The 17,287-nt window shown below is 43.6% G+C and overlaps 1 protein-coding gene across 9 annotated transcripts in view; it reads left to right on the forward strand.

Annotated features, from left to right (window-relative positions):
* ATP8A2 (ATPase phospholipid transporting 8A2) overlaps nt 1-17,287 on the forward strand; it is a 323,970-nt gene that overhangs the window by 22,307 nt on the left and 284,376 nt on the right. For 4 of the 9 annotated variants that reach the window (XM_083816139.1, XM_083816136.1, XM_083816137.1 and 1 more), the window contains exons 2-3: nt 5,367-5,520; nt 15,919-16,063. In XM_083816139.1, the coding sequence (XP_083672265.1) occupies nt 5,481-5,520; nt 15,919-16,063 (185 nt within the window). In that variant the 5' untranslated portion in view covers nt 5,367-5,480. Of the gene's footprint in view, nt 1-4,011; nt 4,429-5,366; nt 5,521-15,918; nt 16,064-17,287 lie in introns of those variants that run through there. The other 5 variants (XM_083816134.1, XM_083816141.1, XM_083816132.1 and 2 more) reach the window with 2 other exon arrangements.

The following is a 17,287-nucleotide window of genomic DNA, read 5'->3' on the forward strand; positions in this document are numbered from 1 at the left end:
CAGCTCTTCCAACAGTATGCTCCTGGCCTCCAGAAGTGCTTGCCTTTCACCAATAAATCAGAGAATGAAGATGCAGTGGGACACTTAATAGCTTAAGAAAACTAAAAATAAGAGAAAACACTTGAAATACCGATGCTCATTAAGTTACTCACCCTATATTTAACTTCAAATTATTTAAAATAAGGACAGCAGTGAAGCTTTGAATATCACTGCAGCTAGTGAGGTTCTTTTTTGTTTAGGGATTGAGCAGCCAGCATCGCTAGGTGAGCACAGCTGGAAGGAGCCTCTTCAAGTTTTGGTATTTAGGAGACAGCGGCAGCAGTGCTGCTGTTAGATGCAGTAACCTCTGCTCCAGCACATTTGGCCCACAAGAGCAGGTGTAGGCTCCTCTCTGAGAAACTCAGGCTGCCTTAAGGAGCAAAGCGTGGGAAATGGAGAGTGGGAGGGAAAGAGGCTGCCAGGATAAGAATCACCCTTTAAAAGCTTCTGTTCTGCTCCCTAAGGATATCAGGATGCTTACCAAAAAAAGACCAGCCTCTGCACTGCAGCTGTATTTCAGTAAGCACCCAGTAAGCTCTTACGGTTGCAAATGGCATGACTGTTTTTAATACAGCCTCTCACAGGGAATGAACCAGCTGCTGTCTGCTAGACACTTCCCTTAAGAGCCCTTGCCCTAAGGCAGGGAGGCACAAGACCCGCAGGAATTGCAGCAGAGCTGTGCCCAGTTCCCAGCAGAATTTCCCAGTAACTTTCCATTTTATATGGCCTTACTTGAGTTTATATCCAATGTGCTTTATCCAAGTATACACAATGTTCCTGAGGAAAGCTAAGCGCTGCTCTCAACTCTGTGGCATTTAAACGACTGTAGTCATTAAAACGACTGTAGTCATTACAGTGATAGCCATATATGTGAGGATGTTGTGCAGTTACCCAGGAACATGTTGAACTAAAACTTTTGGTCTTTCAGATTGGGCAGATTTGGTCTTTCAGTGTGGGCAGCCCAGCTGAGGACCACGTGTAGACTCGTGTTTGTGGAATGCCATAGCCATGCTGGTCAAGAGGTTAAAGCTTTCTTGCTGTGAAGAAGTACTAGAATGCTTTACATCTTAAGACAATGTCAAAGCACTCTTGAACATAAAACATGGCTCGTAAATTACCCCATGATTTCTAGCAAAATACTGTAAGGGATATGGTTGGTTTTGTAGGGAACCAAGGCCAGGGGAGGACTAAAACTTGCTTGAATTCTTGGGGCTGGGTTTCTGGGAAACTGAAGAGCTCAGAAATTATTTAAGTACTATTATCTAAAGGGTTCCTTCAGTACCAAAACATTTAATGGTATTTGACTCAAAGAATAGCTGAATTTTGTAAATGGCATGTCTGATATATTGATCTCAGAGATAGGGATGCTGGAAGTGACTGGAAAGGGTCTGGACCCTGTTAGCTGAGAGAGGTCTCTTGCACTGCCAAAGGGCTATGCAGCTCTGACCGACCTCGGCCCTTTCTGCCAAATACCCTGGCTGCAAAAAAGGAGCCGTCTTTTGGTGGCCAGGCATACTGAGACTGAACTAAATCTCTGATGTAGGTGGTTAGAGGTTTTCTTGTGGTGTGCTTATGCTGGTGACTATCTGAAATATTTGCAGTTGCCTAGTACTTCATTAGTAAATCCAGCTGTGCAGTCCTGGCTTATTCTAGCACGTAGTTCTGATCGTATAATCACAAGGTCGCTGTAGGAGCAGACAGTGTAATTCTGCAGCTGATCTGGTATTTAGTTACTCGCTGGGGTTGTTAATAAGTTCGTTCGAGTGAGGAATTACATGTGTCTCTGTTCTGTTTGCAAGTGTGTTTTTTTTTTTATCAAGTCCTTATAGTTCTTTAATGTACCCAATAAATGGGATACCGAGTGAATACTAAGCTGGTAAAAGGTTGTTGTGGCTCTGTATACTAACTTAAGCTTATTTTCAAGTCTGCTATTTTACCAGAGCAAATGTTGGACTCAGAAGGACTTATACTGTGCTGAATTATCACTAACCTTCATGCAATGGCATCTGTTACGTCAGGACTGAACTTTGTTTTCAGAGTTAAAACAAATTCCAAGTGCTTCAGCTTCATGATACTTCAGATCAGCTGCATGTTGGAGCTCTAGCACAATTTCCAGGTGGTACAGGGGGAAATGAACCTGCACTGCAAAACAATTAAGCTGTGATAGCAGAGAACCCTGAAGACTCTTAATATGAAGGGTCAGGGACAACAAGATAAGGTGTATGTTGTTTTTTTTTAAAGAGCAAAAAACAAGTCCCCAAACCATCATTTTAAAATATAGTGATGTTTTAAAAACAAAGCATTAAAAAACCTTTTAAAACTTTTTTTTTTTTACTGACTCACTCTTTCAGTTCCTGGAGCTGACAGTACTGACTGGCTGATACTCAGCATTATCCATGGAAGGATTTCCCGTAATAAAAAGCAGTATTGATACAAGGCAGTGCACTGTTGATGGTAAATGTGCCAACAGTACTAGCCTAAAAGACTCCTGCCTTTTCTTGAGTGTACCCTGCAAATGGTTGATTTGTCTCCTACTCGTTCTGAGTAATGCTAAGGGGGTATGCGTGAGCCACCAAAGGATGTCTCAGAGGTTTAGCAACAGACATATTCAGAGAGAATTTGAGCTGGATCGCTCTGCTTGATGAGGAATACTATGCAGTTTGGGTGGAGGAACTTGAATTTTATTTTGTACTTTTATTCTAGAATGATTTTAGAGTAGTCGCAAGAGGCTAATGGCAAGTATATGCTGAGGTACTCTTTTCTTACTGATGTTCTTTGAAATAAAATGTAACGAGTTCATACCCATCTTCAGGACCACAAAACCAGTCAGTATAGAGAGTGATAGCATGGGTACGTCAGTCTCTGTCCTACCAAACACGCATACCTGTCAGGTCTATTATATCAAAGAAAAAAGGTGTTATCTTGCGAGATTTGAAGTTACGGTATCAGTGCAGTACAAGTGTTTAGATAAGGCTTTTTGTCTTTGAAAAGAAATAACATGACAAAGGTGAGTGATCTAATTATATCCTCATATAATCCTTTATTTTGATCAGGTGTTCTTTATAGCAGTTTTTTCTGCCCAAAATACATACATCAGGCTTACAGATATGCACAGCAGACAAGAACTCCATCTATGTAAGTATCAGCTACTAAGTTGAGAAAAATCTGAAGGAAGCTTTATTAGAGAGCATGAGGTACAATTTTTGCTGCTTTACATTTAAAAAAATGAAAATACTTTGGCTAACTTGGGTTGTAATTTCATCCAGAATGATATTAGGCAGGCGTTACAGAGGCCTCTTCAGTTGTAGCTGAGCCTTTGAAGTCGGGTGGTGGAATCTGGGGTGGCTGTGACAGCTCTGAGGCTGTAGAGAGCAAGTCAAACCCAGGGCAGAAATCAATCGGCATCCTGCTGGGACGGATCTGGGCCAGGCCAAGCTGGTGTTATTAGCTTTCCTACCTCTGTGTGTGCTACTGTTGCAGTCTGCTTTCAGATCTTGCTGGCCTGGAGAAGGTGAGATAAGCAGGTTTGGTTTGAGATAAGTCATTCATGTGCCCTATAATAGGGAATCACTAATCTAGGCTAGCCAAGGCTAGCCTGGGTACAGCTGTACACAAAGCACAAACAGATACAATACTTCTTGCTCACGGATTCATCTATGTAGGGAATAGATAGTGTTCCCAAACATTGTGCTCAGATGTTTTCCTCATGCATTATGCAACTCTTCCCTAATGAAAGCTAGATAAGAGCAACTAAAATTTTGAGTATCTTCCTCTCCTGAGGAAAAAAAACACTTACTTGTAGCTAGCAGTATCTGCCATGATTTCCTGTCATTGTCTTGCTCATGAATATTTGATGCCCGTTACTTGATGATCTCTTACCAGCCTTAGCTGTGCCACTTGCCAGGTGATGCTCAGGCTTCCTGCTCTGCCCAGCTTCCAGCCCGGGGTAGGGGATGGGCTTCACACGTGGCTTCTGAGAGACTGAACTGACCCCGCTGTGGCTTCTTACCTGCTGTGGTCTTTACCTGCTGTCTGTCTGTCCCAGTGCTCTCAGCTGTCCTAGCACAACTGCAGCCCTTCACTAAACATACCCAGTGTATCCTGAAGGGGCCCTGACTGCTTGTGCTGGGTTTGTGGCAAGGGTTTGGTAGCAGGGGCCTGCAGGGGAGGCTTCTGTGAGCAGAGCCCAGCAGCTGCCCCCTGTCAGATCAGAGCCAGCTCCAGACACTTCCAAAGTGACCAACTGCTGGCCAGAGACAAGCCAGTGAGTGATGCTGGTTGGGCCTCTGGGAGAGCAGATTGAAGAAAGGGGGAAAAAAACACACTGCACAACAGCAGCTGGGAGAGAGGGGCGAGAGCTGAGAGAGAAGCAGCCCTGCAGCCCCCAAGGTGAGTGCAGCAGGAGGGCAGGAGGTGCTCCAGGCACGCAGCACAAGTTCCCCTGCGGCCTGTGGAGAGGCCCCTGGTGGAGCAGGCTGTCCCCCTGCAGCCCATGGGTCCCACACGGAGCAGATCTCCACGCTGCATCAGCATGAGGTCCTCCACAGGGAAGTGTCCTGGAGATCATATACTTTGTTCGAATGGTAACTTAGGTTATGATCCAAAAAGCCAAATCCTTGCTGCCTTAAAAGGGTGTCTTGTGAGGCTTTTAGCACGCAGCTGATGCTTCCTTTTCTAGTCCCTATCCCAAAAGCAAACCAATGGTCTGCAGGGGGACAGTGGAACGGATGGGGGAAGGACCCTGTAAAGACATGTAAGGAGCCCGTGTAGGAGCCATGTAAGTCCCTGTGACTATAAAGACAGGCTCATACTAATAGGTTTACTACAGGTGAAAAACAAGTGAAAACTACTTTCCATCTTTAAAGGCAAAGGACTTTTAATAGCTGAAGTGAGAGCTGAATAGGTTTTTAACCTTATTGTTTGATATCCAAAATACTTGTTCAGAAGCAAGGAAAAGTTTAAAAAAAGAAAATGCTTTTTCTACCTGCAGAGATGAATTGATCTCATAACCTCTAACACTACAGATAGCAGCTTCAAAGGGAACAGAAGTAGAGTTGTATTATGTCCTTCTATTAGGATTTTACCTTGTGGAATTTGCTTTGAAAGTCGGTCTGGAAGGGTCAGAGTCCAGGAGGGGGTGGACGGTTGTTTCAAGTGCAAGAACACAGGATGATGTTGAATTCCCCTTTTTTTCTGAAATATATTAAAATGCTCCGAGAGCCACAGGAGTCTCTGTGCAGGGGCATATACAGAGTCACGTAATCCACACTGTCCTACTGTGAATCGAATGCAGAGCAATTTGAAAGTGCAAAACATATATTTCACAGATTGCCATGAGGATCACTTTAATCAGCTTTGAGACCTGCTAATGCTGTAGAGATCTTTGAAGGACTACTGCTGTTTTCATCTTCGTGCAGCTGGTGCAAGACGGAACGAACATCATGTCTCTGTGCCATCGCTGGAAGAGATGCATCTCTATAGGTAACAGTACAACGGGCAGCTGCTTTGGCGCATTATTCTGAACTGTGGGTGGACAGAATGAAGAACAGCAGCTTTGGGAATGCTTTAGAGCAAAAGGTCAGCGTGTATTCGGTAAACCTTTCTAATCTGGCATTGGCTGGAAGCCAATGTCACAGGCCTCGGAGCTTTTAGTAGGGAAGCATCAGAATATGGAGAGCTTTACATCATCAGCATACAGAGAGGAAAACATTTCTGTCTTGTTTAAATTGTTCTCTTAGAAATCAAGATCAGCTGTGCTTGCAGCTGATACGTTTAAAGCTGTTAGTAAATTATAACAGATGCATTATGGAAATGAAAAAAAAAAAAAAGCACTCATGTGCCAGAATGCTAATAGAATTATGATGTGCTGAAGATATTTTTAGCTTCAACCAATATTAATACAGGGAAATGTGCCTCAAAAATGGGAGGAGAGCAGACTTAACTGTAAGGATTAGTTGTGACTTATGCTAGGGAGGTTTCTGATGTCTGTTTCTGAAATATTCTTGTAATGACTTGTAATAGATCCACCATGTTTGATACTTGTATGCGTGGCCCACAAATAGAATTACCAGTTACAGTTCTCTAAGGTGGCATTTTAGCACTTCTGTCAGATACGGGGTCTTCCTTGGTCGGTGGGATTATTCAGAAGAGATGCATGTTCTTTTTCCAAGTATCAGAATCCAGTTTAGTTGTAACTTCTGCCACCTCATGTTCACTTTTTAAATTGCTTTGGTAAAGAAATTTCTGATAAAATTCCAGGAACTGTAAATAATGATACTGGAAGAAGGGAGTGGAATTACCAGTGTGTGTTTTCAAGTGCTGTGGTTGCAGTGTTACAGTTAAGATTGTTCCTTTGAATAGGAAGATTTTGAGCTGAAAATTCGAAATGAACTTTGTAAAACCGTCTCCGTCCAAGAGGCTGAAAGTCCGTGCAGAATGGACATGGTATGTGTTTTCAGGAGTGTGGATAGTGGAGTCCGCATTTGGTCTGTTGCCTTCTAGGTAAAAAGTTTCTAAGTTACATTAAATAAAAGAGCTCTAAATCCAGTGTTCTCTAAACCCTCTGGAAAGGAAAAGGATTTGTATTCAGTGCATTCTAATGTGTGCAGCTGTGTTTTGAGCTTCACTACCAGTTAGCAGGCAATGCTGATTCAGGATTATTTAAACAAGAGAAAAGAGCAGAGCAGTGTTGGATGAGGTGCGATGCCATCAGTAGGTGAGCAGAAACACAGTTCTCCCAGGTCTCAAAACTGGGTAAACCTCAAACAAGAACACCAGTGCTTGGTATTCCAAGTTCTCATGGGATGTTGGATAAGTTGAAGATGGGAGGTAACAAAGCATGCTTATGTGTTGCTACTAGGACATGTGTCTTTTAGAAACTGTTTCCCCATTATCTCCTTCAAAGCCACCTTACGGGGCTTTTTTCAGGTATGTGCTGTAAGCTGGAAGAACTTGATGATGGACTTCTGGCAGTGTACCTTTAACTCAGCCTTAGTGCCTTTATACTACCTGCGAAGCTGTAGGAAACCTGGAGCGTCTGGATCTTGGATTCAACTCTGAAAGTTGCCTACAAGTTGGAGAAAAGCCTATTATTAGAACCAGCTATTAGAAAACTGATTGCACTTGAAGATGTTTTTGGCTTTGGACCTGAGGAGTTTCAGGGCCAGCTTGGGAGGCTCCTTGGGCTTTCTGGAGCTGTAGAACTTATTACTTATTTAAATTTCTGGTGTTGAACAGGCGCTGGGGAAGCTGAATATTCAGCTTATTTTCAGGCTATTAAATCTCATTTATCTGCTGCCAGAGACTCATTTTTCAGGCACGAAATATTGATTCCCATACATCATTAGCAGACAAAATGTTGTGTACCAGGAAAAAGTGCTTCAAGTCCAGGTTATGGTGACAAGCTGATAGCAAATACGCGAGTGAGCTTGGAGAACAGCTGAAGAGAGAGTGGAATAGTACTGATGTCTAGAAAGGCCATTTTTGTCCAATGCAGTATGGGACATTAAACAACACTGGCTTTAACTAATATCAGTTACTAGTTCTCTACTGATCCGCTCGTGGACTGTGTTTATTCTGAAGTTGTGGTCCAAAGTAGTAAGCGACCGCATGGAGTTAGATTTTAGTGTCTTTAACCTGTCTTCCATTTAAAGATTTGAGCCTGTGTGGTATATGGTTTGTTTTTCTTCTGGGGAGCAGTGTTTGTAAACTTAATCTGGAAGCTGGGGCAGGGGAAGAAGGGACTAATTTTTCTTATCAGTTATACAGGCTCAGCGTTAGAATGTAGCTGACAGTTGTGGCTATGAAGCATGGGTCAGAATAAGAATAGATTGTATTTGTTTCTTCTGCAGTTGTATTAGCTCAGCATTACCAGCAGAAGCTGATTGTTTTTGACATTAAGTGGGCAAGTACAAAATGACTTGAGAGATGGAGAACAGCTATTTTAGGCAAAGTGCTATTCCTCTTGTGGTCTCACCAAGGTTGCATACAAGGATTGTTACAGGGAACAAGCATCAGGCCTTTCTGCCATTCAAAGAAGCACAAAGAAAGGCACCGAAGAGTCCTTAACTCAGACTGTGGGCGACCCAGGGCACCTTTCATTTCCTGTACCTGAGTATTCTGCCACCTCTTTCTTGCTTTGATTAACGTGGCTGTATGGTATTCCTACAAAGGAAAGTGAATTTTATTGGGTGGACTCACTTCTTATCCTTTACCTCAGTAAGAGCTCTCTTTTGTCTGTTGACCCATCCAGTACTTGTACGTGATCATGCATCTGAGTGCTCCCTATATAGTTCTTGCTAATCTGTATTCCTGTAGTAGCTTAATTCTGTTTTCTGCTTCTTAATTCTATGACTTATCTCCAGCTTTCTGCTAGGAATCTGTTCTGTTCATTAGTGACAACGCTTGGCTTCATCATTCAACTGGATTTGGTCACATGCATCAAAATTCAGGCTCCAGCTGTCTCCGCTTGCAGCGTGCAGTTCCGTTCACTGTCTGATGGAGCCTGCCGTTCAAAACAAGCTGTGTTCCTTGCCTTTAACTCTTTGGGAGTTAAGAGCTGTCGAATCGGTCATCCTTGGATTGATCAATGGACGCAAGCTGTTCTTTCAGCTTAGCTGAGCTCCAAATTTATAGTAGGCATCTTTGCACTGTTCCCTAAATAGCCGTGTTAGGCATTTATACTCTAGGATTTCTACTATTTAAGTTCTTGAAGACTGGATTAACGCATCTTTAAGACCGACACTTGCTGTAAGCTTCATGTCACTCTCTAGTCTGGATTGTAAGCATGCACAAACTAGTGGCCACTCATCTCTCTTGTGGTTTTGAGTGATTAAATGAAATTGTCCAAAAAAATATATATATATTTTTTTCAAAGGAGGTTGACAAGTGACCTCTTTGCAACACGACAGCTTTTCTTGCAGAACAATACACTGTCTGTTCTTAGGCAGCTACTCTAGTTTTAAGCAACTTGGGAAACACTGAGCGGTGTTCAACTGGTTAACCGGCGTGCCCGGCAATATCCTTCTTTGTCTTTGTTAATTTTGTTAGGCTACGTGCATTGGATAGCTACGCAGAGAGCAGGAGAGATGTTATAGAGCTGCTGTCTGTTTAATTTCCTTTGTGATGCCAGGGTTAGCTTGATTGATGACACTTTCTTCCTGCATCTTGGAGTTCAGAAAATACGCTTCCTTTGCTCAATCATCTCTGTCACACATCTGAAGCTTTATTTACTGTTAATATCCTTTGGGGGGCCAGTCTTCATCTGAGTCTCAATTTCCTTACTGGTCTGTATCTAGCACAGAAGAAAACTCCTGTCTTAAAATCTGATTTTTCTGCTGTGCATAAAAATGTTTTTTTCTTTGCTGTTTATCTCTAAAACACCTACAAAGGTACAGATGTCTCTTTGTGTTCTGACTTGAACAGAAGGGTTATCTGAGAGCTTCAAGTCCCAGCGCCCCAGGTTTGGCTTGTTACAGAACCTTTCCATAGCTGTCTCTACTGGTTTGACCTGAACGCAAGATTTTGTCCACTATAACTCTAGCTGTTGACAAACACCAATTCAGGTTAAATCTTAAGAATAAATGTGTTACGGAAGAACTCCAACTTGATGTTTTGCTCCTTCAGTATCCTGCTGGTTCTGTTGGAACATGCAACATCTTAAAACAACAACAATAACAAACAAAAGAAGACCAGCATTAGGAAAAGTACCTAGTGTCAGAACTGAGTTCACTTCCAACTTTTCTGTTTTACATTGTCACAAGCCAGTAAGAAAAATACTGTCTTCCCTGGGACTGTTCACTCTGTGTAGTGCTTCTTCTGTTTTACTATACGAGCTGCTAATCTGAGTGGGAGTAGTCACCCAATTACTGAAATGTTAATGCAGGCATCGCACTGTACAAATTGTCCATTTTCTTAGGGTTGTGTGATGGAGAAAACCTTTTATCCTATTAGCGTAAAAGGTGGTTTGCAGGGTTCCTAATGCTTGGAATGATGGAGGCGAAGGGAAACCTCTCAGTTCCAGGGTCATAAGCATTTCCCGATGATGCTCTAAAGCTTGCATACTCGTGTACTGAGTGTGTTGTAGCTAGCAAACATCTGTTGTTAGAAGTTGTCATGGCCTTCTTGTCATCCTAGACTGAAGTGCTGAATGTTAGTTCTCCAGTCTAAAAGACTTTAAATGCTTAGGCTTAGCCCTGATATTAGCAGGGCTGACACCGTTCACTCTTCAGGTAACTCTGATAACCCCGTAACCTGATGAAACACTACTAGAGCAGAAGTCCAGCAGGAGTGCAGTCCTAGGCTAAAATATACAAAGATACCGTGTACTACTATTTTTCTTCTCCTTTTTCAAATTCACCATTTGCATTCTTGCAGAAATTTCGCACTTGTTACTATCACATGTAAAGGGTTGCTTTTAGTAAATGGCCTCTACAGGAGTTCTGTTTGGCCTCAAACCCCAAGGAGCACCCTTGGGAAAGCTGAGGAAATGTATCCTCTTCCACTTTGCTTTATAACTGCCTATTAAAATTGAAGAGATTGTTCTTGTTTCCATGATCAAAGTTAATTGAATATCAGACTTCTTAACTGGACCTACTGAAAGCTTTCAGTTCCTGAAAGATGCTGCGTTAGTAACATCCACTCTGCTCTTCACAGAATTTGAAATCAGCTCGAAGTAAAACAAATCTGAAAAGGGCTACATATTTCTCCGCAGTCATTTAAAAAAAATTTTTTTTTGATCCAACTTTGCTCCTAAAACATAGGTGAATGTCATCTGGGCAGGAATACTGTTCCATGCTTGCTTCTCCTTTAGCAAGTGAAACTCATTGTCTCCAGTAACTTCAGGTAGAGCAGCTCTTGCATAATTGTTGAAGTGAACGGTAGTTTGCAACTGCAGTATTAATTTCAAGGCTGTTATTATGAACCCTGGCACTTGCATGCAGATGACCTAACCACACCTTATTCTGCAGAACATTTACCTAATAACAAAGAAGGGCAGCATGTTTTAAACGACTCCTGATGAGATAGGAGTTAGAAAATAAAGGCTCAATTGTAAAATTTTCCAGAACTTCTTTTCTCAGGCTCTTGTCTACAGTTTTAAATTACTGAGTGCTGTAGAAGCCCTCCAATTGCGTTGCTGTTGAATGTGGAATAGAGCTGATGAAATAGCGCAAGGAAGGAATGTATTTTGGGGCAAAACAACTCCCTTCAACAGTGAATTTGAAGCTTGGCTGTATGAGAAGTGGTGGACAACTCAACTGCAGAACTTCTCATTTGGTGTAATACCCTGCACTCGGTGAATAGTTTTGTGAAGAAAACCCTGAGAAAGGGATATTCTCCCAAGGAAGTAGTGGTAAGTCACCAATTCTGGGGTGGCTTGGCAAGAGCAAACTTTATTTCAGTGCAGGCAAAAGCCAAACTTGTCTGCCAGCTCTCTAAATACACTTTCTAGTCTCAGATGTTCAGTTAGCAGCTCCTTGCTCTGAGGCTCAGCCTGTAACACCACCACCAGATGTTCTGTGAATGACAAAATGTGAAGGCTTTTGGTAAGGCTGGAGTTTGACTTCAAGGAAGACTGTCTTTAAAATGCCTGTTAATTGAAAACTGTTACTCAGTGCACGTGGGGTGACACAAACAGCTGTGTGTGACTTATTTGAACTTGGTCCTGTTACTGGGTAAGCTTAGGACCACAGAACAGCTGAGGCTAGAAGGAACCTCTGGAGACTGCAGCCCAACTCTGCTCAGGCAGGGTCAGCTTCTTCAGCTCAGTGTTTTCTTCTGCTAGATCCTAGTCCTGCAAAGAGTGTGAGCAATATCAGTAGGATTATTCTTGGCCGTGACACTCAGCATTGCTTCAGGATCTATGCCTGACAGGATGAAGCCAGTCTGGTAAACTTTGCCATCGCAGACCTGCTGTTCTCATAGCTAGTGGTTCTGCTGTCTTGATGAGATACTAAATTGCTGTATTAACATTTGTTCTCAAAAATGGAACATGGTAAGGTGCTTGATTGCTCTACTAACAAGGTACCAGAACAGTACCAGACAGAAGCAGTAACTAGCTGGCTAATCTACTTAAGAGAAAACCAGTGTCATTGCTGCAAGAGTTGCTTGTGGCTTGTGATGGTTGGCAAGCTTCCTGAGTGACTAATCTATAAAAAATACTGCGGAATTCACAACACTTTGTTTACTCAATCATAGAAGAGCTATGGTTAGTAATAAGCAGACATTAAGGGGACAGGTATACATGGAAAATATCATCTTTGCAGGCCCAGTGAAGCAAGACTATTAAATTCTAATTCATTGGTTTTGAAGTGATAACAAGTACAGTGTGAACTTGTCAAGAAAAATCAGGCTTGATGCCCTAATGATGAGAGAAGGCTATAAAATAAGGCTCTTTGTTAATTTTGTCAAGCTTTAATCCCATCTTTTTTTTAGAAAATAAATTTGTTAAACAGCATGAAGTAAGTCTTAAACAACTGTGCTTTATAAAATATGTGATAACTCATCTGACTGATGGAACTCAGAAAGCACAGTGGGAAACTGTATTAGACTCCTGCAGTAAGTGTCTCATGCCTCAGAGTTGAGAGCAGATACATTAGGCACTGTTTAAATTCCATAGGGATCTCAGTTCTATTAACAATAAGTAGTAATCATAATGTTTTACTAAATCATGGCCCTTTACTAGCTCTCTAGTACCTTCACAGGTACTGACTCACTAGTATCCCCAGAGGTCTTTTGTCTTTCTGGTTCATTCCTTAACTTTTTAAGGGATTTCTGCTCCACTCAAGGAGATTGAGACTGTGCGTGGCTTCTTTCCTGAGGAGGAGTGAGAATAATCACTTAGTGATTATTAGCAGTTTTCATTCTGCTCAGCGACAACTTTTGGCCAGGTACAAAAACTCTGCTTACCTTCTCCCTGAAGTACAGACTTCTAAGCTGAGAAGGTGGTGACATTAGGAATGGATTTCTGTGATTTTGGGACAGGGGTGGAGGGAACTGGGAAGAAGACTCAGAAGACCAACAGCAGAGCTAAGGAGATACTAGCTGAGCTGAACCAAATGATTCTGTTCAAGCAGCGAGGAGAGCCACAATATTAACACACTGAAATCATGCTAGGTCATACTAGTTTCCCCCACAAAAAGAAATTGGTGGCAGCGTTGCAAGATCTTGGGGAAATAAGAGAAGGTGCAGGCCCTCAGGGAGAGTAACCTTCCCTGCGTGCTAAAATGGTCTGCCCTAAAGCAAAATCAATGAGTCCGATTCCTTTGGATACACGGAAGTAAACGCTGCTGAATAAGAGCTGCTCGAACTTCGGTCCTAAGTTCCTCCACTGGTGTTGGTAGGATCTGTGGGGTCTACATCCGCAGCCTTTCTCAACCAAGGAGCATGTGTGCAAGTTGCCTTCACGTGGTTGAAGTGATGGTCTGCATGTGGTCTGGTTCCCTGGAGGGAGATGCCTTCTGAAGGTGGCATCTGGGCATTCTGGTGTTCTGGAGCCGCTGGGTCTGCTGCCCACCAGGAGCCCTTCAGAAGCTTAGGGCTCCTTAATCCTTTGGAATATGGGGAATGAGGGCATCTATGCTTCTAGTAGCATAGGTCGCTGCAGGCTTCTGGCTATGATCTGCTTAGTAATAGGGGAGGGAGGTGGAAGGCATTTCTCATGGGCAGGATTAGTGGATAATCTTCCAAAATGAGGCTTATTCCACTAAGAGTCGAAGCAGCTGATTTGAGCCACTTTCAAAAAATAAAACCCCTCTTAGTACAGCTGTTTCTACACACAAGCTGGCTTTGAAGTTTTTTTGGTATACATAAAGAATAAGGAGCCACAAAGACAACAGCATTTACCTGTCTTGGAGACAGAGTGGTCAAGAATGTTGTACATGAAGTAAACCTAAATAATTGACCTGATCAGTTCATCCTTAAAGCTGTGGCACAGCTTCCTGATATTTGACAGAGAAGAGAACTAGTAAGCAGGAAGATTTCAAGCATCAGAGGGTCATATGGAAAAAAAAATATCAACCTGTCTCTGGGGAAAAGGCAACAATTTGTATAGTGTTCTTGTTCTATAATTGCACTTGTGTTCTGGAGCTTGACTAGGAAAGTAGATGAAAGCTGCTTCCTTGCACTTATGCTCTTAAGGGTACTGTCGTTTGATCTCCACTGCAGTTACACAACATGAAATCAATGGAAAGAACAGCAAGTATCCAGTAGTGCTCTTAGCTCTGTGTTTCTGAAGAGTAAAATACTCTGCAAGGTTGAGCAATCGTTTGTGTTGCGGTGAGTTTCTTCAGACTGAGTAACCCAATGTATTATTATAATAGCATCATCTTGTTTAATGTACGGTATTACATATTTTATTTCTGAAATTTCTGTTTTTTCACAAAGTACATGCTAACAATTCTGCACACAAGTCGATTTTAATACATCCAAAGTGTGAACTCACAATACACAACACTTGGATTAGGTAACAGACAGTACTGTTTGTTTATATGTTAGCGTATTAGTTTTATTACACTAGCTTTATTGGCCAGCTGCTAGTTTGGTGAAGTTTTTTTGATACTGAACTATTTTGTAAAACAAGTGGGTAATGTTGCCCTCCAGTGGTTAATGTTTAGGGGATACAGAACCTGTTTGCACCGCTGATCACGAATCGATCATTTGGAAAGGCTGAGAGGGAAGAGTAGGACTTCAGCTTAGGCTGTGGTCTTTTTATTAATTAAATAGCCAAGGCAAGTGCCAGTGGTATGTGAGAATGTAAGTGCTGAATATATTAAGGTTTTAGTAGGACTCTTTTTTCTTGAAGCTGTAGTTGAGATGGACATAATTTCAGGGGGCTCTCCCCTGCACACACTGAGTCTTTTTTAGCCATTTGGCTCTGATTGCAGTTTGCAGGATAACTGTAGCTTTGTACAGAAATCGGAAATAGTTGCTGGATTTGGCTTTAACGTTGAGAGAGAGCTGTTGTATCTTACGATGGATTTTTCAAATAATCCTAAAATACCTCTTACTGGATTCTTGTGAAAAAAAATTGTCTCGTTCCTGTGTCTAGAGCCCCATGCTAGCTTGTAAACCCACAGCTTGTTTCTGGAGCTGTAAATACACTACACAGGAATCAGTTTAATTTACACAAAACATCTCCAGGGCTCAGAAGGGAAGGGGAAAGCCGAAATACATCAGCGCCTCCAGTAATACTTTGAGGTTTGACAGAGCAAATAGCCAAAATTTTGACAGAAGGAGACCTAACTCTCTCTTAATGCAAAGCTAAACACTGCTTCACAGAGGCAAGCGTGAGATAAATTGCACTTTGCAGCCCAAGATGTCAGCTTGGAAGCCGTAGTCGTGCAGCTTCTGGTCTCTTCGGCCAAACCAGGAGCCTGTTTTGGGGAGCCCAGCCTCTCCTGGATGCTGGCAGGAGGACGAGCGAGCCCGGAGCCAACTTCTCCTCTCCCTGCGGGCCTGGGGAGCTGTGAGGGGGCCGTGCCCGGCCGCCTGTGCCTCGGGGGTGGGCAGCACCGGGGGCACGAAACCGCCCTCAGGCTCCCGCCTCACGGCTCCCCCTCCGCCGGCGGCTGAGGGGCGGCGCGGGGCCGGGTCCCTCCCGGGGGCCGGGCCGAGGGCCCCGGCGCTGTCCCCGCTGCCAGCTGGCTCGCTGCGGGCTCCGCCGCCCCCTCCCCGGCCCTGCATTATTTATCAGCCGCCGCCGAGGTAAGCGGCGGGGAGGGCGCTGCCGCCGCCGACTGTGGCCCGGCCCTGAGGCGCCGCGGCCCCGGGAGCTGCCGCCGGGCTCCGGGCGGGGTGCGAGGCTGAGGGGATGGGATGGGGGGAATGGGATGGGGGCTCCGTGCCGCAGCCCCTCGCTGACCGGCCCCGCTCTCCCCACAGGACCCGTGTGTTCCCCCGCGGGCTACAAGAAAGCGGATGATGAGATGTCCGGAGCCACGTCCTCGGCGGATCTGGACGAGGCGCCAGCCCGCACCATTTACGTGAACCAGCCCCAGCAGAGCAAGTTCCGCGACAACTGGGTCAGGTAGGGAGCTCTTCCCCTGCTCCCCGTGCTGCCGCCGGCTCTCGGCCCCCAGGTTCCTCCGGCCGAGGCAGGAGGGTCGGATCCGGCAGCAGGAGGAGGTGCTCGGTGCCATCGGCACGGAGAGACGGAGCCCGCAGAGCTGCTCAGGTGCATGGCAAGGTCTTCGCTCGCTGCTCCCCTGACTTTGGGAACAACAGCACCTAATTCAGTGTTCTTAGACAAAGGAGTTAACCCATGACAGTCTAGCCTGAGATCGGGATAAAAATGGCTATATGAACTCCACATATACAAACTCCAAACTGTTCTCTTGAAAAGGAGCAGCATTCAGCCATAACAATAACTTAGTCAAAGTCTGACACAGCACAGGATAGGAAGCAAGGAAAAAGCAAGTCTTAATGGGATGTGAATAGTGTTTGCAAGCTCACAGCCCGGCGCATGCAAGGCTATGGTCAAGTTGTGTTTCTTCACAAGAAACAAGTTGTGGCCTTCATTAGACTAATGAGAGTTTTCTTCGGTAGCTGGAGCCCTTTCATTGTAGGGGTGTGTGTTTAGGGTATGTGATATCAGTTTGGAAACAAAAATAACGAGCGCTGAAAAATGTACAAGGATGTGTAAGATGCGCAAACGTGGTAGTGATCGGTTAGCTAGGTGAGCAGATGGCCCCTGTCATGACAGAGGAGTGTTATTTAGCAGGCTTCTGTTAGTACAGATGTTTGGGTCATTGTTCAAGGAACGGTTTACACAATGAGTGCCTTTGTGAAAAGAAGAAAGGATGTTATATCCTGTTGAAATGGTGATTTCCATTAGCTGTTGTACTTTGTGTGTATATCATCAAGGGCAATTCTAAGAATATCTTCTGAAAGAATGCTGGTGTCCTGTGTAGTGCAACAACTTACTTGTACGTGGTTTTCCACGCATCTTGGACTTACTGTATACTTGTCTGTGAAAAGCAGTGGTTTAGGAGGAGTTTAAGTTGATGATTTTCTTCAGGTTTTGTTTCTTCTACATGGGCAGCAACATTAGATGTTTTTTAACTTTCTTTTTTTCGTTAAATATGACCTGAATTAGTGTGTGTGTGTGTTTTTTAAACGGTTAATTACTTGCATCTTTCCTGCTTTACAGAAAGAACCAGAGAATGAAGGTTGGCAGAACATGTAGTTTGTTTTCCTGAAGGGATTCAGTTTTGGCTAAATCTCATGGAAACATGTTACTAGAAATTTGTTC

The sequence above is a fragment of the Anser anser genome (assembly GCF_964211835.1).
Source record: "Anser anser genome assembly, chromosome: 1".
Lineage (NCBI taxonomy): Eukaryota > Metazoa > Chordata > Aves > Anseriformes > Anatidae > Anser > Anser anser.